At 40.0% G+C, this 22,452-nt stretch overlaps 7 protein-coding genes and 1 non-coding gene across 8 annotated transcripts in view; 5 read left to right on the plus strand and 3 right to left on the minus strand.

Annotated features, from left to right (window-relative positions):
- Window positions 1–194: 194 nt before the first annotated feature.
- Window positions 195–808, plus strand: SS1G_01990 (predicted protein; the record flags this gene model as incomplete). The annotated part of the gene is made up of 2 exons (XM_001597744.1): window positions 195–296; window positions 593–808. The coding sequence occupies 2 exons, from the start codon at window positions 195–197 to the stop codon at window positions 806–808; spliced, it is 318 nt and encodes a 105-aa protein (XP_001597794.1).
- Window positions 809–2,328: 1,520 nt separating this feature from the next.
- On the plus strand, window positions 2,329–2,434 carry SS1G_14673. Its single transcript has one exon. It is a non-coding gene; the product is annotated as a tRNA-Ala (tRNA).
- Window positions 2,435–3,281: 847 nt separating this feature from the next.
- Window positions 3,282–4,403, plus strand: SS1G_01991 (hypothetical protein; the record flags this gene model as incomplete). Its single annotated transcript, XM_001597745.1, has 1 exon — window positions 3,282–4,403. The coding sequence occupies one exon, from the start codon at window positions 3,282–3,284 to the stop codon at window positions 4,401–4,403; it is 1,122 nt and encodes a 373-aa protein (XP_001597795.1).
- Window positions 4,404–6,025: 1,622 nt separating this feature from the next.
- Window positions 6,026–7,717, plus strand: SS1G_01992 (hypothetical protein; the record flags this gene model as incomplete). Its single annotated transcript, XM_001597746.1, has 2 exons — window positions 6,026–6,817; window positions 6,965–7,717. 2 exons carry the CDS (start codon window positions 6,026–6,028, stop codon window positions 7,715–7,717), a joined length of 1,545 nt encoding a protein of 514 aa, XP_001597796.1.
- Window positions 7,718–15,197: 7,480 nt separating this feature from the next.
- On the minus strand, window positions 15,198–15,729 carry SS1G_01993 (predicted protein; the record flags this gene model as incomplete). Its single annotated transcript, XM_001597747.1, has 3 exons — window positions 15,198–15,272; window positions 15,406–15,483; window positions 15,694–15,729. The coding sequence occupies 3 exons, from the start codon at window positions 15,727–15,729 to the stop codon at window positions 15,198–15,200; spliced, it is 189 nt and encodes a 62-aa protein (XP_001597797.1).
- A 156-nt stretch (window positions 15,730–15,885) lies between these two features.
- Window positions 15,886–16,948, minus strand: SS1G_01994 (predicted protein; the record flags this gene model as incomplete). The annotated part of the gene is made up of 3 exons (XM_001597748.1): window positions 15,886–16,013; window positions 16,311–16,355; window positions 16,864–16,948. The coding sequence occupies 3 exons, from the start codon at window positions 16,946–16,948 to the stop codon at window positions 15,886–15,888; spliced, it is 258 nt and encodes an 85-aa protein (XP_001597798.1).
- A 1,251-nt stretch (window positions 16,949–18,199) lies between these two features.
- Window positions 18,200–19,842, plus strand: SS1G_01995 (hypothetical protein; the record flags this gene model as incomplete). Its single annotated transcript, XM_001597749.1, has 4 exons — window positions 18,200–18,296; window positions 18,363–19,012; window positions 19,208–19,415; window positions 19,466–19,842. 4 exons carry the CDS (start codon window positions 18,200–18,202, stop codon window positions 19,840–19,842), a joined length of 1,332 nt encoding a protein of 443 aa, XP_001597799.1.
- A 1,781-nt stretch (window positions 19,843–21,623) lies between these two features.
- The window catches only part of SS1G_01996 (hypothetical protein), a gene marked incomplete at both ends in the record, with an annotated part of 2,422 nt that continues 1,593 nt past the window's right edge, over window positions 21,624–22,452 (minus strand). Inside the window, 2 exons of the mRNA XM_001597750.1 lie at window positions 21,624–21,635; window positions 21,788–22,121. Coding sequence (XP_001597800.1) covers window positions 21,624–21,635; window positions 21,788–22,121 — 346 coding nt within the window. The remainder of the gene's footprint in view (window positions 21,636–21,787; window positions 22,122–22,452) is intronic.

Below are 22,452 nucleotides of genomic sequence, written 5' to 3' on the forward strand. Positions count from 1 at the left end.
CCTTCTGCCTGGTACCTGAGTAGTGACCTTTGCTTCAGCACCTTGAAGAGAACGTACCGGTAGCAGTTGGGTCGACGATCGCGGAGTAAGGCCCAGCTCCGGCAGTGGTGACGATCTAGACGGTTCCGCTGAGTTCTCCCACGTTGGGCCTAACTTGACGAAGAGTTTCACCATTCACGGCCATAACACTCTTCATGGGGGGGGGGGGGGGGGGGGAGGGAATTATCTCTCTTGTACTCGCGATGGTGGTAGTGAAAGCGGCTCGGTTGAACTTGTATTATGAAGTTGCTATATGGGTACTTTCAGGTGGACTTTGAGGATTCATCGATTGCCGGGCTGCTTTTTCTTGCAAGTAGTTCTTTTTTTATTTTAAAGGAGCGAAAAGTCTAGGTAATGCTACCTACATAACGGTACCTACTTAGTGACTAGTCCTATGATTTACAATTTCAAGATCTAAATGTTCAATCTATATTCATATTCATTGTTCCAGCTTGAGAAATTCTTAATTCTGTATGATAGATATATATATATTGAGTCTCTATTGTACAATGTAGACTTACAATGCGAAGATATCTGAGATTTACATGTCCAGAACGTTAAGGAGAGAGTCATGGGGTATGTGGAGGGAGGGAATAAGAGGAGTAGTGCATCGATTGGGTATTTTGGTGAGGTGAATGGTTCACTTGAGTTTATACCGCTCGTTGGAGTTAGATATTGGCATGGTGGGTTGGAACTTGGAACATTAGGGATGGCGATGGCGATGGCGCGGATGCGGGTGGATTCGAAGTATATACAGAGGGAATTTTGAGATGAAGATGATGATTTGGGATATGCAGATTTGGTGTTGACTTGAGATTGGAGATTTAGATTTCATTGATTGTTCAAGACGAAATAGAGACTTGTGGTTGGAGTAGATGCGCTACGAATGTTAGCACTGATGCTCTGAGAGTGAGAGAGAGAGAGAGAGAGAGAGAGGGAGAGAGGGAGACGATATTGATTTCCTTCTTTAGAAAACGAGGAAGAAGGATTGCGGCAAGCATTTGATCAGAATAGTTGTGCTGGGAATGAATGGTAAGATTTTCTTAGAAGTTGGAATATCTTGTTTAAATAAAGGTATTATCACTATGATATTAGGAAGAAATATAATTCATCACACTCGAGTGATCGAAAGAAAAATATGATAATTAACTGATAACAAAAAAGTAACGCCGAAGTGCTTCATCACCCCAGTCGCGGGAATTCTCAAAGCCCGTGGAGAATCTGGAGATGTTCAAATCGTATGATATTTTCTTCGGGGTGCACAAAAGTCGACTCCGAGATTTGGTAAAATATACGGAGTAGATGTTTTGGTGGTGGTACGGATGAGAAATTGTGGGTAGGAAATAAATGGTATTGTGATTTGGAATCATAATTGCTAGATCCTGTTGCTTGTATGTTGTTGATGCACGCATGTTAATATGTAGTGTGAGATGAGATGATGAGATCAGGCGATGAATGGGTTATAAAGTTGTTGAATTTGGGGGTGGAGGAGTGTGAGAGCTGACATGTTGTTTGGAAGGCAATATCAATTGGATATTGTTGCTACATATTAGATAGTTGACACCTACTTTGTAGTATTTGCCGCAAAGAACATTCGCCTTGGTTCACTCTACCTCCATTCACTGTATATCCTCTTACCTATTCTACTCTCCCTTCTTGACTCTATCTATAGCTTATATATCAATCGACAAGAGTGTGTGAATGCAACTATTTGCGGTAAGTGACGTCTTGGTACCTACCGCAATAGCAAAAGTACCTCTAGGTATTCTGTGGATGGCTCTTTCATCTTCTCACTCCATCAAAGAGCACCACGGGATTTTAAACTAATAATCGGCTCTTACGAACGGCCGACAAGCAAATGTCCTCGGGGAAACGAATTGTCCCTTTACCGATGTTGATGTAAAATATATCCTGATATACAGAGTATAGTTATGAATTTTCAAGTTAATATAATAAAATCCCTTATAAGAATTGTGAGTATTATCAAATTGAAATCAAATAATACAAAAATTATTGTACTAATTCAAAAGGTTGATCAAGTTATTTATATCGTAGCTACCATGGTAAAACATGTCACTCTTCGGGGATAGTCGTTGTTTCCGACTTTACAAGAGTCGGACTTTTGTGAGTGCCGATCATGGCGAGAGATTAATAATAAGTCCCACATTTTTATTTGACCGATTGCTTTATAAGAATTTATAACTCCTTCCCCACAATTGGGTCAGCTTTTTTTTGGGAAATCAGAGATATAATTTAAAATAAGCTGAGAAGTGTCAATAACAACTACTAGGGGCTGTAACTCAGTGGTAGAGTGCCTCGTTTGCAACTTCAATGTCTTGAAAGAGATAACTGATAATGCTCGATGAAGTCCAGGGTTCGACTCCCTGCCGCTCCAGACTTTTTACCATTTTTCATGTTCTAGATAGAATCGTCACTTGAAGATTGAAACTTGGAGAATGCATTTTTGCGCTGGGAGTGAAGCGGAATGGAAAAAAAGGACGATGATTTTAGAGAGGGGAAAGAAGGAAAGAGTGGGGTTAGTTGGTTCTTTCTGCTTTCATTGATTGGTCTGTCTGAACGCTTGTGAAAATATCATCATCTATCTACACCTCTCTAGGTAGTCAATACTCTCAAGACTCAATGATATATATGTTCGTATCAATCAATACCTACCTAGCTAAACATTTTCCCTCTTGGACGAAAATTTCTGATTTTGCCATCTTGGAGATAACTGATAAGGATTACTAACGTTAATACCCAGTCATCATCAATCATGTCGGCAGTTCACATTTTGGCTGTTGCCATTTGCTTGGGACGGCACGTCATAGAGCTGTTGTTCGATTTGTAATAGTTGTCTGTTTCACCAAAATCGAAAAATAGATTGACAAAATTTTTTACAGAAACCTTCGGATCTTTAAAGAATCTGTTATCACCGACTTATCGTGTGTCGGCCCCACTACTTTAGACATCTCTTAGACTGTCGGACACACAGAATATGCTTTTCAGGATACCTGTTTGTAAGCAATATCAATGATGTTAGAGGTCCGCAGTGCTGAACAATCAAACTAGTCAGTTTTATATACGCCATTGCGCAATGCCGAGAGGTAATGGGGGAGTATAAAGGTATATGGACCCTTCGTCCTTCTCACTCCTTTCCATTCCACTTCATTCAAACAAGCAAGTGATCAAACAGCAACAACACATTCACATACCTACTAACCTCTCGAGAACACCCAACAAACATGTCTTCATCAACACTCTTCACTCCTCTCAAGGTTGGAGCTACCAAGCTTCAACATCGAATTGCCATGGCACCCCTCACCCGATTCCGTGCCGATGAGAACCACGTCCCTCTTCCAATGGTTTCCGAATACTACACCCAACGTGCTTCTGTTCCCGGCACACATCTCATCACCGAAGCTACCTTTATTTCCCCTCAAGCCGGCGGCTATTCTAATGTCCCTGGTATCTGGAACAAAGATCAAATTACCGCATGGAAAAAAGTTACCGATTCCGTACACGCGAAGAAATCACACATCTGGGTGCAATTATGGGCATTGGGAAGAACTGCAGATCCTTCAGAGTTGGGGAAATCTGGTTATAAACTCAAATCTGCAAGCGATATCGCATTCGAGGGAGGAGCCAAGCCAGAGGCCTTGACCGAGTCGGAAATCAAGGAATATATTGGATGGTATGCACAAGCCGCGAAGAATGCAATTGAAGCTGGATTCGACGGTGTTGAGATTCACGGCGCAAATGGTTACTTGGTCGATCAATTTCTCCAAGATACTTCCAACCAACGTACCGATTCTTGGGGAGGAAGTATTGAAAACCGGGCACGTTTCGGACTTGAAGTTACCAAGGCTGTGGTTGAAGCTGTTGGTGCTGACAAGACTGGTATTAGATTGAGTCCATTTTCTTCATTCCAAGGGATGAAGATGGCGGATCCTGTTCCACAATTTAGCTATTTCGTCCAAGGGCTCAAGAAATTGAACCTTGCATACCTACACGCTGTCGAGTCTAGAATCGATGGAAACGTAGACAGTGAAGCAACGGAGGAGAACGTCAAATTTATGGTTGACATTTGGGATAATACTAGCCCAGTCCTTATCGCTGGAGGATTCTCGGCGGAATCTGCAAAGAAAGCTGTTGATGAAGAATACAAAGGAAGGGATATTGTCATTGTATTTGGAAGATACTTTATCGCCAATCCAGATCTTCCTTTCAGAGTCAAGGAGGGAATTGAGTTTACTCCATATGATAGAAATACTTTCTACAACAAGACGCAGGTGGAGGGATATACTACTTATACATTTAGCAAGGAGTTTGAGGCGCAACAAAAGGCTATTGAGGTTTCAGCATGATTGGGATATATTTATATTAACAGATGGATAGACGGATAGATGAGTAGATAGGCAGATAAATAGATAAGTAGATTGAGATGCCTAGATAGATTATATATAATAATTAAGAAATATATACTTTTTGTTTTCTCCTTACAATTTCATTTCAATTGTATAATGATTGACTTTAGGAGTGAGTGTACTTTTAAAAAATTCAACCGAGGATAGATATAAAATGACTATTTGACCTGATTGATCTGAATGACTAGCATATTCATTCTAGTAGCGGCTCATACTTTGGCTTATATATACATACTTGCTGTATTGAGTAACTTGCATCCTTTATTGACCACTAGGCAAATTCATATTCTTCAATAATTAATTGATCAATAAGGTTACTTGGCTTGGTGATCATCAATTCGACTACCAGATATGATTATCGGTCTATTCATTAGAAAGAAGGGAAGAGAAGAGAAGAGAAGAGAGAGAAGCTGAATTGGGTGTGAATAGGTATTGAATGTTGGATATGGAATGCAGAATATTGAAGAAAGATGTGATGAATGAATGAATGACTAATGAATGTTAGGATAGATAACTGGTTGATGTTAGGGAATTAGATGGGGTGTTTATATGGGTACCTGGTAATGAGAAGGTTGTATGGATAGATGGGTGGATAGTATGTAAGATCTTGAGACTTTAATTTTTGAATGTGTAGATGGATGGATGTATGTTTATTTTCATTCGGTTTTGTCTTGTGGTTCACCAGGTGGTTATGTAGAAATTCAATGAACTATTATAGTATTCTGTATAGAATCTGGGGATCATAGAGCTAACTCGGACTCGGATTGAAACCTCGGAATAGAAATCCATTCGGTGGGGCCGGAATTCGAACACGAACCTAGCAATTAATTATTGTAGGGTTCTGACTCCTTTGTATGAATCTACTCGAGTGATATTTTGATTTCAGTAGCTGCGCCTTTTTATACCCCTCTTCTTTTCAATTCTGTCACTGCAGTACGAGGCGGGGATGTATATGTCATGATATTTATACGAGCGTAATCGAATCCTTTGATACCTAGGTAGGTAGAATTAGGTACATATAAGCTTGCAAGCTCGCACGCTAGTAAGGTAATTCTCAAACGCCAAATAAATCCCTTGGTTAATCATCACGTTTCGCTGAAAACGGACATCCAACAAGCAACCAACACACCAAAAAAATAGTACAAAACTATGAATCATGCCTTGGTTTTGCTTCAGTTCATCTAAACCTCATATGAATAATGTTCTGGCTTTCTTACGGCTTCATATGCTTATAAGCTCGCAATCCCAAATCCTCACATTCCACCCTCATCTCCCTATGCGATAGGTTGAGACGGACTCGGTTCTGAACCCCAGACTTGAACGGCAGGCTACTTCCTTCTGGTCATTTGTCCGAACGGGATATCCGACTACTCGCTTCCCCTACAGCTCCCCGGTTGTTTCTTGAGCACGTTTGTTGCTACAAGCTACTAGGTAGCTAAGAACTAGGATATCATACCCAGTCATTTCGGCCCGTTCATAGCCCCTCATCACGCTCTTAAAATACCCTAGACGGCATCAACATACTCTTCCTAGCAGTACAAGCTCGGCATCACAACTAAACCATGACATTTCTTCCTAGACGTTATCTCCGCGCCCCACGATCCCCTCTTCATCCCCATTCACGCCTTCCTAATCTCTGTCTTGCCATCCTTGTGTTCTTCCTCCTGGATGCTTATTGGATCGTTATCAATCTTCCACGTCCAATACGTATTATCACGCCTCCATATTCGGCAATTGCTGCTTCTACTTTGACGTCAAATCAACATGAATCCCTCTCATTACCAGGTCAGGATTCTCCATCGATGAGAAGAGTTGGTGGAGAGGGGGATCAAGAGTCATTATTATCTAGTGATATTGAAAATGATGTAGCATTTCAGGGATTTACACCACAAATGGGAAATCCTAATAATGAAACAATTTTCATCGCAGCTATATTTCGTACTTCCGAAATAATGCTCAAGCAAAATTGGTCACCGGCTCTTATATCCCTGGTTCAACATCTAGGACCTAAGAATGTCTATGTCTCAATTGTTGAGTCGGGTTCTTGGGATGGGACGAAAGCGGCATTGATGGATTTAGATGGTATGCTAAATGAAGCCGGTGTAGAAAGGACAGTTGAATTAGGTATGGATCGTGCGGGTCAGCTTGAGGAATTAAAACATGTGCCAGAAGAGGATAGAACTGGATGGTTATTTACGGAAAGGAAAGAGAGTGAAAGTGGATGGGAAATGAGACGGATACCATATTTGGCGAGATTGAGAAATAAGGCTATGGAACCTTTACTGAGGGTATGGGATGAGGGAAGAGGAAGAAAATTTGATAAGATTTTATGGATTAACGATGTTGTTTTTACGGTATGTTATCACGTGTTTCTTCCCCTTTTCTTTTCGTTTGTTTTCTATCTTACTTCTTCATCTCTTATATCTCCATACCAGTCTATATTCCCGTCTATTTCATTCACTATCTCTATAAAATCATACCTGTGACTAATCACATAACAGACAACCGATGTAACTACTCTCCTCGCCACAAACAATAACTCCTACGCCGCAGCTTGTTCTCTTGATTTCTCACGCCCCTACCAATACTACGACACATTTGCCCTCCGCGACTCCTCAGGTCGAAAAACCTCATCTCTTTCCTGGCCATACTTTTACTCTCCTCAATCATTAAACGCCATAAAAAGAAACGAACCCGTACCCGTCAAAAGCTGTTGGAACGGCATGGTCGTTTTCGACGGTGAACCTTGGTATCCCTCCTCCTCATCCAATCAACAAGGAATCCACAACGAGCAAAATAATAATTTCAAAGGTTTACAATTTAGAGGTGTGGAGGATTCTCTGGCGGAAAAACATGTAGAGGGTAGTGAGTGTTGTTTGATTCATGCGGATAATCCGCTAAGGGATAGGAGGGGAGTTTATGTAAATCCGAATGTGAGGGTCGCGTATAAGAGGGAGGTTTATGAGGTGGTTAATGGGAGGGGGGGTGGGCCTGGGAAATGGGAGGGTGTGAGGGGGGTTTGGGGGGTTAGGGTGGGATGGGTTGGGGAGTGGTGGGGTGGGTGGGTGGAGAGGCGGAGGATGGGGAGGAGAGTGCGGAGGTGGGTCGAGGAGGGGAGGATAGGGGAGGTTGGTGATGGGGATGGTGGTGGGAATGTGGGGGGGAAGGGGGGTGAGAGGAGAGAGGAATTGGGATTAGAATGTTTGATTAATGAGATGCAGGTCTTGTATCAAAGTGGATGGAGACATCTTTAACCATTTCTTTCTCATTTCTCATTTCTCATTTCTCATTTCTCATTTCTCATTTCTCATTTCTCATTTCTCATTTCTCATTTCTCATTTCTCATTTCTCATTTCTCATTTCTCATTTCTCATTTCTCATTTCTCATTTCGTACACTTTTCCTTCTCGTTTCGCAATTCACGATCTCATAGCAAGCCAGCTTTCCTTTCTTTTGTTATTTTTTTTGTGCTGTTACTATTGTTATTGAGTCAAAATCGATTTAAGTTCGTTTGTTTAAACTCGCGGGGTAAAATGTTAAGAACTATTATTATCTAGTGAGTTTTTGATTGGAATCAAGGAATGGGATTGGTTAGAATGAGTGTTCTATGGTTGTAGATATTGATATAGAATTGTATTTTATAAATATATAAATATATAGATTAAAAAGTAGAGAACGAAAAATAGAAATTAAAAGAATAAAGATTAAAAAGTAAAAGATAGAAATTGAATATTGAAGAAAAAGATTTAAATGATTTGATATATTTTGATAATAATATAAAATTGATTTTGAATAGAGAGAATAAAAATGTGACGGAAATCCCTGCTTTCCTCCCACCCTTATTATATAAGAAACCTCAGGTACATTAACCATGTCCACACATGATACGATTACTCGGGATTAGTATGCGATTTAGGTGACCTGAGGATCAGATCCGGACAAGTACTAGGTATCAATGGTTATCGGTAAAGTAAGATCATTGGAGGGATAAATATGAATTCTTTTTGCCTAGCCATTACGGCTAGGCCATTCATTTGTGTATATATAGAGTAGCTATCCCCATCTACAGGTGCTCTTCACCTGTAGATTCTAAGTTAAATACAATTGCTGGTCTATAAACATGTTACGAGGTTTGCCGTCTAGATCACGTGGAAGTGCTCTAGGCTCTCGAGGTAGTTGTCACGAATCACAATTATCCTAGGATCAGAATCGTCCCAGGATTAGTGTCCTGAGGCCTCCTAAGGATCACGTGATGGATAGACTGGATAGCCTAGTCTATCCAGTCTAGGGGATAGCCCAGGTAGACCAGTCTATCCAGGCTATCCAATAACATTCAGAAGTATATAGTTAAGATAGTTTCATAGTCTAAGAGCTTCGTGCTCAACTTAGTTATCAATTAGTTTACCTACATTCTACTTGATCTAGTAACGACTTCACTTCCAAGTGAAGACCAATGATAAAGCCTTAACCTACAACTACCAACCAGACGAACCTTAGGCAGCCGCTGCCTTCAGTACAGTATCGTTACAGTAGTTTATAACTAGGCGTCAAGCAGGGACTTAAAGTAATGACAATAATGATATGCACTTCGTAACTAATAGTAGAGTATACTAAATGATTGATCTTGAGCACGAAGCTCTATACAAAGGAAATCCATCTTGATTATATAGACCTTCGTGTTCTAGCTGATCAGTAGGATCAGTATAGCTCAGTACTGAGCTTGCTGATCCTCACTGAGTCAGTCACATGATATTGGTAGCACGTGAGCGTCTTCTTGTTACCCGGCGTAACAAAACACCCTTTTGGTCACAAAAAAAAAGTTAAGAAATTAAAAAGAATGAAATTTATAATGTAATATAATCTTAGTTTTATTTATCAATCTTGTTTAATAAAAGTTGTTTTTTTTTCTTTTATATCTCAATTAAACTTCTTCTATTATAATTTCTAAATAAAAGAATATGTTAAAGTGAATGGTTCCTGCGTAGCACGTGCACAGGGCACTAGTCCTGTTAGGACTAGATTGAGAAGCTCTCTTACAGAGAGCTTCGCACTTCCGTAGAACTTAGAAGAGAGATTTACCTACTAGACCAATATTACCTCAGTTCTGCCCTATCAGCTTCCCACTATTCCCTGTGTGAGGTCATTCCTTTTAACAGAATATTTATATATAATCGTGTTTATTCTCGCTCTTGATTATATATTTATATAATTATACACACATTATACATCCTAAATCTACTTCCCCACTAGTATACCATATCCCAATCAAGCCAAATCAAACCAAATTATATTTCAAACATTTAGATTTCTCTGCTATTGTATATACTTTATTTTATAAACTCTATCTCAAATCTTGAACCCCAAGCCCCTTCCTCTTCCTCTTCCTATTCTCATTCCGTTTCCCTTGGACCTCCAAGCCCGTGATATACATCTATTTATCTATTTATCTATTTATCTATTTATCTATTTATCTATTTATCTATTTATCTATTCATACTACAATCAAGTGCCTATATATAATCATTTAAATATTTAAATATATAGATTTATAAGTATATAATTATAAAGAAAACCCACTCTCTACTTGATACTCAATACCTCCTCTCCTACCCTATCTCCTCCCCTATCCTATATATCTACATCTCCAAAGTACAATCATCATATCAAATACATCAAGTATAAATTTATTATATCCCATTACATCAAAATACCAACTCGCAATCCCCACAACTAATATATCATATCACAATACCACACCACTATCCCTCTAACCAACACATCATATCACTAGCCCTAACCCAACTAACTCAACCCAAGCTTCTCATCTCCTGAACCGAGAGAATATCACGAATTAAAAAAATATAAAAAGAGATATTATTTATAATTTATAAGAATATAAAGTATTTTTTTTTTTCATTCAAATTGATTTATTACTTTATTCTTAGGGGCGGGATATATATATGATATGAAGTGAGGGGAGGTAATAGGAGGTGATATAGTGTAGAAAGGAAAAATGAATAAATAGAATTGGTTATTGATTTATTTATATAAGGTTACTGAGATTTTAAATCAGGTACACAGTAATTAGAGGAAGAAAACAAAGGTATTGATGATATACTTCCTTTCTTTTTCTATTTTTTTCTACTGTAATATCATCGTATTAAAAATTCATCTCAAGAATCTCCCTTCAATAAACTTCATATGGTGATAAGATAAAGTAAAGAGTTCTCAAACAGAGATATCCATCGAACGGCCCAGCGTGCTAGGTATATATAAAATTAATAATACCTACTGTAAATAGCGGCATCAGCTAGAAATATAATACTTTGTATTATATCTATATACAAAACTTTCTTTCTTTCTTTCCATTACCAGCCAGGGCTTTAATCGTGTTTTAGAGATAAATCACTACCTGTACTACATCGGCCGTAATTACTGTATTGTACTATATCTTCCCGATAGATTTGTACCTAACAGGTATTGGAAAATACATAATCCATATATATGTAGTTAGATAAGTATGACGAAAGTAAAATTCAAATACCCATGTTTTTTAATATGGAAGGAGGTTATGGGAGTAATGGGAGTAATATGATTTTGTACAAAATTGACGGGTGAAAATGTGAGAATTCTGAACGGATAAAAAGTTAATACCTAAATATCAATTAAAAAAATATGCCAATAGGTAGGTATGCCAAATTTCGGAAACTTCTATGAACTCTCCCGGTGCATTTCAACCTTGTTTAGAAAATCGGCCGTGATTAAAATCCCACAATGCTTCATTCGCCGGCTTTTCTTCTCCTTGAAAGAAAAAAAGGAGAGCAGCTGAGCTCACATCATCATATCATATCATATATGTCTAGGATAACAACCAGCCGTGTGTTCTTGAGCAACCAGAAAGCAAGATATAGAATACAAACAGCATGCGTATTTTGTACACCAAGATCCAGGAAAACAATAGATATCACACTCATCGATCCGAGAGTATGTTTTGTGTTCGGAATTGTTTTGGATACTTGGTTTTGTGTAGCGATACATCCGTTTTGGGGAAAATTGGAGGGCTAGAAATGCTTTCTGGTATTTAATTAGGGTGGAGAGATACGCCTCTATTGATTGTATTACGACTTGGAAGCAGGTACCCTTATATGATGAGATGAAAATTGGGGTAGATAAATGAAAATGCTGTGATCCCGTGAGTTGGTAATTTGTTGAGGAAGTTTACTTTAAAATTCTCGTGTGATGCAGTAAAGAAGAAATAAGATTCATCATAGTAATTGGTTCCGCATGAAACTGGAAATGTTCATGAAGTATCTTGCTCAATGAAATATCGAACCATTGAACGGAAGTATATAAATTATAGTGCATCTGCATATTGATATTGGAAACTTCATCAGCAGTATTCACTGCGTCCGAGACCCATAACCTTGTGAATTCGGGACTTGAGTACAGATATTAAAGTACTAGATGCATTCGAATATTACCAAGCCACTTAGATTGGGTCAAGTTGTACAAGTTAAAGTAGATGGAAGTACAAGAATGATCATTGATATAAGGTTCCAAGTAGTCGGTAGCCAACAAAAATACTTCCATTATACATACTAATGCTCATGATGTGAGTAATGAATGTCCCACGATATAATAAGTTACCCGTCACGCAATTTGAGTTGCATTGAAAAGGTCTAGGGAAATTATGTACCTACTGGGAGATGATCCCATGAGCTGGATTTTATCCAGAGAATTATAGTTCCGTGATTGGATGTAAGATTAGAGTGTGGAAAGTACATGTATCTGGTGCTTTCATGTGCATACACCATACCGCGGAGGTATTGTAACTATTAATTCCATGTATCTCATTTAATGGCTCAGCACATACATAGCACATGGCAATCCAGAAGGTTGAAAAAAGGAAAAGATGGTGTGGTGGAAGAATGAATGAGTGGAAGAAAAAGACCGAGAAGTATCCCGTGATGGTGTAACAGTAACAGTAACATTAACGAAGTATCATTTCAAAGTATACTAATCAACCACTTCATACATAATCAAACTTCTGAATCCAGAACAAGAAGGATCATGTCCTTTTTCTGCATCTTTTCTTCAAGTGGAGAAAAGATGGGGGCCATGCATTGAACTGAGCCACGACCTACCAGCTGAGGATGTGAATCCGGTTGAAGAAGATCCGATACTATTCGGAAATCTGACTGGTGGTTATTAATCTTCCCTTGTCTATGAGGGGTCCGGGGAGAAAAAAAAGAAAAGAAAAAAAAAAAAAAAGCAAAAAATCATATGAAATCCCTCTTTTCTTTCCTCCCCGAATCATACCATCCAGAGGTAACCAGTCAAATACTCGAACAATTCCTTTTTAATTTTTAGGACGATGCATCCATCTTACTCAGTACACACTACTACTATTACTACACACTACTACTACTTAAATAGCATCATCACTCTCAGACCTCGTTCATCATTACCCCATTGAAACAACAAAGGCATTCCCACTTTCAACTATTGGACAATAGTTTAAGCTTTCACTCCAATGCACGCTCACACGTTGTTCATGGCGATATGCCAACTCGATCTAGATTTACCACGTTCAAACATCGTGGACCAACAGCCTAACCAACACTTTAAAGCGATGCTAATGCAACCTAAGCCGTGCGGGAGAATTGGCAGTTGGCTAAGATTTTCAATTAACATGGGATGATTCGTGTTTCGGGGCGGTTATAAGGCTAGCTAGACGTCGGTCTTTTTTAGTTTCTCCCGAAGCCTTTGATTGCTTGTCTGCCTGCCTGCCTGCTTGCTTGCCTTGTCTTGCCTTGTCTTGTCTTGTCTTACCTTGCTTGCTTACTCTTCCTCTCTCCTACCTACTGCAAGTTCATCACTATTCTACATTCTCATCACCCCGTTATCAGAGCGGCTTCACCTCCTTCATGAGATGCATCCCCGAGCCGAGGATGAAGAATTTCATGAGTAAGAGTAAGATTTCCAGGATATGATTTCGGGATTTGTGGATCCGTCTAGATTGGGCTCGCAGCGTCGTAGGCAAGGATTTTTTACTAAGCTCCTTGCTTCCCTTGATAAATCGCGGATGAACAGCGTCTATCTGTGTGTGATGATACTTTGTGTGTAGACGTCGAGACTTAACAAGCGCCAGGTGGCATATTGGTAGCAAATCACATCATCGATGATCATTTTTCGGTCATTTGTAACCTGCAATGTACGGAGTAATGACACCGATAAATCAAATATTTAAGCCTGAATGCAGAGAGTGAGAAAAATGTGAGATCTCACTCCACATGATACCCTGGAGGAAATGGATTTGTTGCGATTGGTACCTAAGTTCTCCAGCTACTAGGTTGGTGAGAATAAGCATGTACTCCGTAATCCAGTATTTATAAGTCCAAGCATGTAATCGATTACAGTATTGATAAGGCCAGTCTACCTTGTATCTATTATCATTGATGATGTGGCTCATGGATTATGGCACCACTTTGTAGTCATTGTATCGCTAGTGAGTCAGTTTTTCACACCACCCTCCATCAATCATCATTGATATAGAGCCTACAATAGAGATATAGAATTTTGTTTAGGAAACTCAAAAGGGCATAGTGGTAGTCTGACAGTAAAGTAAAACGAGGCCAGTAAGCTAAAGTGCTACGGCCCCCAACCCCTCTAGATGATTCTTGAGTAACCCAGTTTTCCCATCATATCATCATGCCGCGCAGTGTGCAGCGACAGGGTCAAACCCAGGTTGAAAAGCCTACCGTGTAGACTAGGATTATCGGGGAACATGGTTGCAGATGAAACAACGGCAGATATGCCATTTTTCAATTGATTAGCTGATATCTACCTATCGATAGGACCATCATTTGATGAACTACTAGGTAGGTAGACGGCATGCGCATGCGATGAGATGGAATCACGGGATTGGGATTTTCACGCAAGAAATTCCTGATTGAGAAGACGAGACGAGCGATTAAGGTTTGTGGAGGATTCGAGGATACAATATCTACTTCGGTACTCCGAACTTCCTTCCTTCCTGGCACGAGTTGGCTTATTAGTCTACGGGATACTGGTAGACGGAAACCAAGTTTTGTGGAGAGCTTGTCCTGTCAGGCACGAGCGTCAGTGAAAGAGCCATGTATTGATCTGAGCGTTTTGGGTTTTTCCAGATGCTGTCGATACCTCTGTGTACGCATCATACCGCTGAGACCTCAGAGATTCTTGGAATGCTAATAAATGTTTCTGTAGAGGCCTAAACACAGAGTCTGGATGGAAGAAAGTTTCAAGACATTTCCCCTTCCAAGCTTCTCCCAGATTCTGTAGTATCATGTTTTTGATATCATGTCTCAGTCGAAGATAGTCTGTACTACCTGTACTTTGTATCATCTCAACAAAGCCGTTGAGAGTACCTAGTCAAGTGGTACAGTACCAGCTATTCCCTGTTATCAAGTTAAGATCTGCGGGATCAATCGGAAGTTCTAGGTAGATATGAGTTGCAGTATCTGTATGGAGATGACTTGTCGAATCTGATCAGAATCACAATCTCAGAAAACCAAGAACTAGAGACAAACACTAACATTGATGCTTCGTTGCTCCTGACTAGATTGAACCTTATTTCATTGTTTAATTCATCAAGCCATGATATCCAAAGAATACCAAAGAACAATCAGACCACGCTGAATACATCTACTTGCCATGTATCATGTAGCTTTGCGAAACCTGCAGCATGCCTTACTTAATCCGTAACACATGATCCAGATACAATATTTGGAGGAAGAACTCCCCGAGGAATCGATGCAAACGGTGGCAACTATTGATTATTTCCATTATATGGTCAAAGTAAGCAGCAAATCGTGATCGACCCAATCATTTCCTCTTGGGATTCACGATGTCATTCATGGATATGGCTGACATGAACGATTAGGTTATACGGCACAGTTCACTGGCGCTTTATCAACCTTGGAGCATTTTTCATGTGCTAATGGGTGGGTCCGCTTTGCAAAAGAGAGAGTCGCACGGAACTAAAATTATTCAAGTTTTTCATAGCAGGACAGGACTTATGGTTGTGAATGAATATCTATTATCATTCCCATTTCTTGGAGGTTTTCATACTTTCAATTGTGATATCCATCTTGCACACGATCATCTACTTTCTGAACAAGTAAGATCTTACAGGGGCGCCACACCGGTACAAAGCTTAGCTACTCCGTACTCCGTACACACTTACTTACTTGCCTCCAACTAATGCAAGCAAACTCTAAAGTCATAGTTTAAAGTTTCCTCTTCCCGTAGATAGCAGTCTCGGTACTTTGTAAATGGCAAATTCGAGTATTGGGTGGATGTGGATGTGGATATGGATGTCTAGATACCTATCGCCGGATAATTGTTGTTGAATATTTGCGGGGCAAGTTGGGGAATCATACCTAGGGAGGGATCCAGCCATTTTTACTTTCTACCTTGGTCCGTCCGTACACAGTGAAGTTTGAACAAACAGTAATAATAATAATAATAATAATAATAATAATAATAATAAATGCTCCGTACATTTTAACTTTCAAGGGAGAAGGAAGAAAATGAGCCCAAGAAGCCAAATATATTTAAATTTTGGGAATAAAATTACACTTCAATTGGTTTAGTGGGAAAAAGTCAGACATGGGCAAGTGGGCACAAATAATCCTGAAATATGGGATAATAATGCTGGTCGTAATCCACGCTGCAATTGGAGAACAACCCCTTGACCCTTTCAATCCATGATGTTCATGGATCGGGGTTGATGACCATCGAGGTAACGGGATGGAGTCTAGTGCAATAAGATAATGACCCGTGGGAAGAACCTTCTTTTTCTTACATCCATACGGAGTACAGAGATTCAAAGAGAGAGTTATGGCTGGAGCTAGAAATTAGAATAATTGCCCTTTCTTTAGTTGATTGATTGATTGATTGATTGATTGATTGATTGATTGATTGCTGATTGACTGATGATTTGATTTATTATTATTATTATTATTTTTATTATTTTCATTTTTATTATTCTCCATCAGCTCACACACAACTCACAACTCACGCATTACCTACCACCTACCTGGATATTTATACTCGGCATATCAAATCGATTATCTTTCCCCATTTATTCTATATCTTACTTCAGTACTAGAAATCTACCTTCTCTGACCGATTCAATCCTTTGAGCCTCGGAACAGGAGACCGACGAGGAATATCGATAAAAGTTCAAACTCTCATGGAGGATAAAAGCTACACTTAACCTTACTTATCTCGTACACCATAGATCTACAGAGTATATCTCAACACACCAAAATCCACATAGATTAAACATCTCACAAGATTATCTTCCGTCCACATTACCCAGATCCTCCGAGAGGTGCTGAAAGTTTGAAACCTACCTACGGTCCTACACATATCATAAACAAATCCTTCTCTTTTAGCTGGCTGACCGTTTTGCCCGTGGTTCACACATATTTCACTCATTGTCTGTACTCTTTTAACTTTAAAGATTCCTTGCCCCTGTATGTACAGCACTGCACTACAAAGGGAACCCACAATCCGCCATCCACCCACCCATCCACCACCCAGACTTGGCAGCCATACATCTTCCCGACTGTGCACTTAAAGAAAGAGACTAACTACGGGTCTACCTTGGGTTCATTGCAACGGTCTCCATCATATCCATCCATAAACCTTTCCACGCACAACTTCACACAACTTGACCCAGAACTCTCTTCTTCACTCCCAGCATAAGGCTTCCTCTTCTCATAATCAAAAACTCCTACCAGACCACTTGACTTTCTCTTCTAGAAAGACTTTAATCTCTGGATATTTGACATATACCGGATACATACTTGGCACACGCTGGATACTTGACACACACTAGAAACTCTGGAAAACATTCAGATCACTAGGTACTATCTATCTATTGGCATTTTGCAGTTTTCCTCCCCAGATTTAACAAAGCAAACACAGACTTCTTCCTTCAACAGAATATATACAGTCGCACACCATATCTCAGTATCATCTGTACGGAGTACAGAGTATATTCCTTCAATTACATACAGTATCCCCTTTTAGTATCAAGGAAACTTAACTCTCATCACAATCACCTAGATCTCTCAAGGACCATCTCTCATTTTATTATCCTACTTGATAAATTGATATATACAAAGTCAATACTCGAGATCTCAATCAAACTCTTTTTATTTCTTCATTCCTCTTTTTTATTTTTATAGTTTTCCTTGAGGCTTTTAAGGAAAGACGGTAAAAGATCATAAATACCACGATATAGTCCCACCAACCCACCACAACCACCGAGTCTTTTAGTGCTGTACGCGAGGACCCGATCACCGCTCCCCGAAAAGCATTTCATTATTCTCCCTTGCAGAACAAGAACACAACTTTTACTTCATCTGCGGTCTTTCAAAATTCTTTACAACGTACAATACCTTACAATTCAAACAAAGTACGATCAAGTAAAACAATTCGATATTCATTATTCACTATCGTCAATCACTCTGATCTGAATAGCCAACCTATCACAATACTCCAATTACCATTCTTCAACCGCGACTCTGCGAATTGCGAATCTTGCCCGCTTTCTATCTTCAGTCCTAAATTAAGAAAAATCCCCGCCGCCACTCAAAATAGATCAATCGATAAGTAATCACTGCAAAGCAATTGTTCACCATCAAATCGATTATGATGGATTCACGTCCGCCATCAACTAGAATGCCTACTGGATTGGCAGGAGTTTTGAATGAAGTCGGCCCTGAAGAGCACAAGAGAGATTCTGCTTATTATTCAAGTCTAGACCCATCATCAAAGCGTGAGTCTTGGAGCATTCACTCAAAATGCGCTTCAAAGAATATGCTAACGAACACCCTCAATGTAGACAACTCGCAATTATCGAGCAGCGATGTCGTCATGGCTCCTTCTCCAACGGGATACCATTCCTCCAGTGCCGATATAAGTCCCTCTCCTGCAGCAAATCACATTGCCAGTCAACAACTTACCTCTCCCACCTCTGGCAGCATGAGCGTCGCATCTATGGTCTCCCCATCTTACGAAGACTCCGTGGCTAGTCAATTAGCCTCCATGTCGGGCCAAACAAATAGACAATCATATGGCTCCGGACTTGGAGCTCTTTCAATGAACGGGGATTCCCGTCGGGAGAGTGTTGATTCTAGATTGGGTACTGGTTTCCAAGATTTGCGTCTCAATTCGCCATACGCCAGCAATAATCAATCAACCACTTCAATCCAGAGCACTTTACAACAGCAGCGCAACCCTGGTAATACCGCTGACCGCTTGTCAAACCCGAGATTCTCAAACAGCTATCAACCACAACGTCTACCAGAACCAACCTCCCCCAGAAGTACAATGCCAAAGACTGCTCCCATGATTACTGGTCCTGCTATGTCTAATATTGCTCGCGCGGCTGAGCCAACTAAGGGAGAAGCTTGGGCGTTCCCTGAGGAACCAGTGCATAGGGTACGGAACTCGCACGATCGACATCTCGAGGATAACCAGAGCATGAGCAGAGTAGGAACCTCTTTCTTAAACCTTGACTCGAGACGCAGTAGCATTGCAGACTCGGTCGCTAGCAGCCAATATACTACAGAATCTCGTCTGCCAGCTGGGCAAAGAAGGTTAGAGGATGGAATGTCCTCCGATTTTAGATTATCGCGAGCATCGTCTGAGTTCCAGAATGTATCTCATCACCATCATTCTCTACAGAATCGTCAAATATCTGATTTGCAAGCTGAGGATGGCGATTCACCAAACAGTGGACAACCTTACAGTCGCACACCTGAGCTTCGTGTGAGCCATAAACTTGCGGAAAGAAAACGCCGAACTGAAATGAAGGAATTGTTTGAAAACTTGAGGGATTTGATGCCTCAAGAACGCGGTAATAAAGCTAGCAAGTGGGAGATTTTGACAAAAGGTATTTGCGACGAACACTATTCATTGACTTTATACTAAGAACTACTATAGCTATCGCCGAACATAACGCACAGGCAAAGGAGATACAAGAATTGAAAGCGAGGCTACACAACTCACAAATCGAGATGGACAATCTTCGCCGCGAAGGTAACGTCATTCGCTTGGAGAATTCCCAACTTCGCAGCGATCTCAGTCAAGCTGGATCCAATAATCATCCGTCTGTCATGAATGGATTCACCTCAATGCCACAGAACGGTGGTTCACATGTCGACATGAATGCATATCAACCAGAGAGTTACGCCCCAAGAGGTTCTTATCAACGCAACGAGCAATTACCACCACTTCGAATGTCACAACCTGAATCCATGAGCGGAGTTCAATATCAATCGGACATGAACCGTAATGGGTATCGTGATCCTCGATTCTAGATCTTTGGATTCAGAATATTTTGGACAAGTTATTTCCTTGATATCTTTGCGGCCCATAGATATTGGATTCGTATAAGGACTTGACTTTTATAAGATTTTTCCTTGAGCAATTTCTTTCGCAAGAGTGACCTTGAAAGAATTCACTTTCCCTAGGCTATGAAGCTATATCATTAACAGACCTATGTCCGAAGCCCGATCATATTATTTCGATTTAAATCGAACTTCACTCCCTACTATTTAATAATTCTTATCCAGCAAATATCTTTTCGCTTCTGGATCGTATATCATCGAGGCATGTGTTCTATTAGAAAAACGGTTGGCGTTTTATATTTCACTTTACAGTATCTATATTTTCTTTTGTTTTTGGAGTCACCGAGTTTTCTGGTCATTTTCGGATACCTCGCTATGTCGACAATACTACAAGTGGTCTCGACATACGACGCTTGTTCTCTTTTATAAGAAAAGTGAAACGTACATTTCTCGTGCGTTTGGGAGTTAAAGGGAACCTTTTTGCATTTTTGGTATGGGATTGGATTGGAACTGTGCAATGTCCGTAAAAGAATTTTTATTCGGATGGTATGGGTAGGTGATGATATGGAATATGGGAGGATATTGATTCTACCAAATCGTAGAAGAAGGCGTTACTTGAATATACCCACTCTCATTTTGGGGTTTCTATTATTATCTTACTCCTACGAAAACTTTTCTCGATTTTTTTTTATATTTTCAATCAAGTTTAATGGAGAGATTTGATTAGAAGTGAGAAGTGGGAAAGTTGGATAAAGCGAAATTTTTCATTCAAATAGGATGAGATAGCACAAAGTTACTTGGAACATGGAGACTTTTGGACCTACTAAATTACTTGGATTTTGGGGATGTATACAAGGGGTTGAGGATGTACGTTGGTACGTTGGTACGTTTGTATGGATGGATAGACGGATGGATGGATGAATGGATGAATAGTTAGTTAGGATAAGAGTTGAGATAATGAAAGTAGGTAGCTACAACTATAATCAAAATGAGTAATGACTTGTGTCGTTGATTTACTCGATGATTTTCTTGAATTTTTTGAGATCTTAAGACTTATATTTGTTTGGGATGATTTCTGTTGATTGTTTGATATCCAGTGTTGAGTCTTGAATGTTGAGTAAATGAAGTTTATATGAAAATAAATATAATTGTGAGATTATTTGTACAACGTTAATATATTATGTTATATTACAATGTACTACTATAATATTATGTATATAATTGATTATTTTTATATTCTGAGTAATTAATTAATATCTTTATTTATTTTTAATTTTATCAAGATCTTGTTACGAGGTTTGCCGTCTAGATCACGTGAAAGTGCTCTAGGCTCTCGAGGTGGTTTATAACTAGGCGTCAAGCAGGGACTTAAGTAATGACAATGATGCAATTCGTAACTAATAGTAGAGTATACTAAATGATTGATCTTGAGCACAAAGCTCTATACAAAGGAAATCCATTATGATTATATAGACCTTCATGCTTCATGGCTCGAAGGGCTCGAGAGGCCAAGCCTTACGAGCTCTTCGAGTCCTCGCGTCACGTGTTATTACTAATCCCGTGACCTAATTGTTACTTGTCGTAACAGATCTTCCTTAATATATATAAATATAAATATAATTGAAATCACTTTGATTTTATGATAATGTCCGAGTTAGAGGTGATGTTATTTTCAATTTTTTATATATATTTATTAGTTTCTATAGTAAGATGAGATGAGAAGTAATCTATCGTTTGTTTTATTTCTATATTTACACATTTGACTGACCCCCCTTTAGTAACTTCTTTTTTCATTATCAAAAATAAAAAAAATATCTTTCTCTCTATACACATCTCCCCCCAACCCTGCGCATTTTTAAACCCCTTCATAAGTCCCTTCTTCCCCCCTTCCACGTTCACTCTCACTCTCACTAACACTCCTACTCCCAATCCTCAACATATCCCCCCTCCTCCCCCTCTTCAACCCCCCCAATCCACCCAATCCTCCCAACCCACCCAGCCCCTTCCCACCCTTCCCACCCTCCCCCACCCCACCCACCCTCTCCCCCCTCTCCCCCTCCCCCCCACAAGTATAAACACACCTCCGCTCCCTCTCCCCCCTTCTCTCCCCAAAAAACGTCTCATCCGCACAACTACAACCCCATAATTCCAATATCAAAACCCAGAGGACGAGAGCTGTGACGATAGAGATGAGATGGAGGGAATCTAGGTTTTTGGCAGGGATTAAGGGGAGGAGGATTACGAGGTTGCTGGTTAGGAAGCGGTTTAGGAGGCGGTAGCGTTTGATGAGGCGGAGGGGGCGGGGGGTGCAGGGTGTTGGGGATAGGGGGGATAATGGGGAGGAAGAGGATGGGGAGGCGGTTGGTTGCGTGGGTTTTTTGTGGATGTGTGTTCCGGATATGAGGCCTGTGGGGGAAGAAGGTGGTTAGTTGGTTGAGGAAGAAGGTGGAGGGGAGCGAGAAGAGAGGAATGATAGAGAGGAAAGAATAAAAAAATTAATCAATACATCCCCATACAAAACAACGCAACCCCAAACCCGGTACAATAAAACCAACCCAAACCATCCGAAATTTCCGTCTC

Source organism: Sclerotinia sclerotiorum, genomic scaffold, assembly GCF_000146945.2.
Source record: "Sclerotinia sclerotiorum 1980 UF-70 scaffold_2 genomic scaffold, whole genome shotgun sequence".
NCBI lineage: Eukaryota > Fungi > Ascomycota > Leotiomycetes > Helotiales > Sclerotiniaceae > Sclerotinia > Sclerotinia sclerotiorum.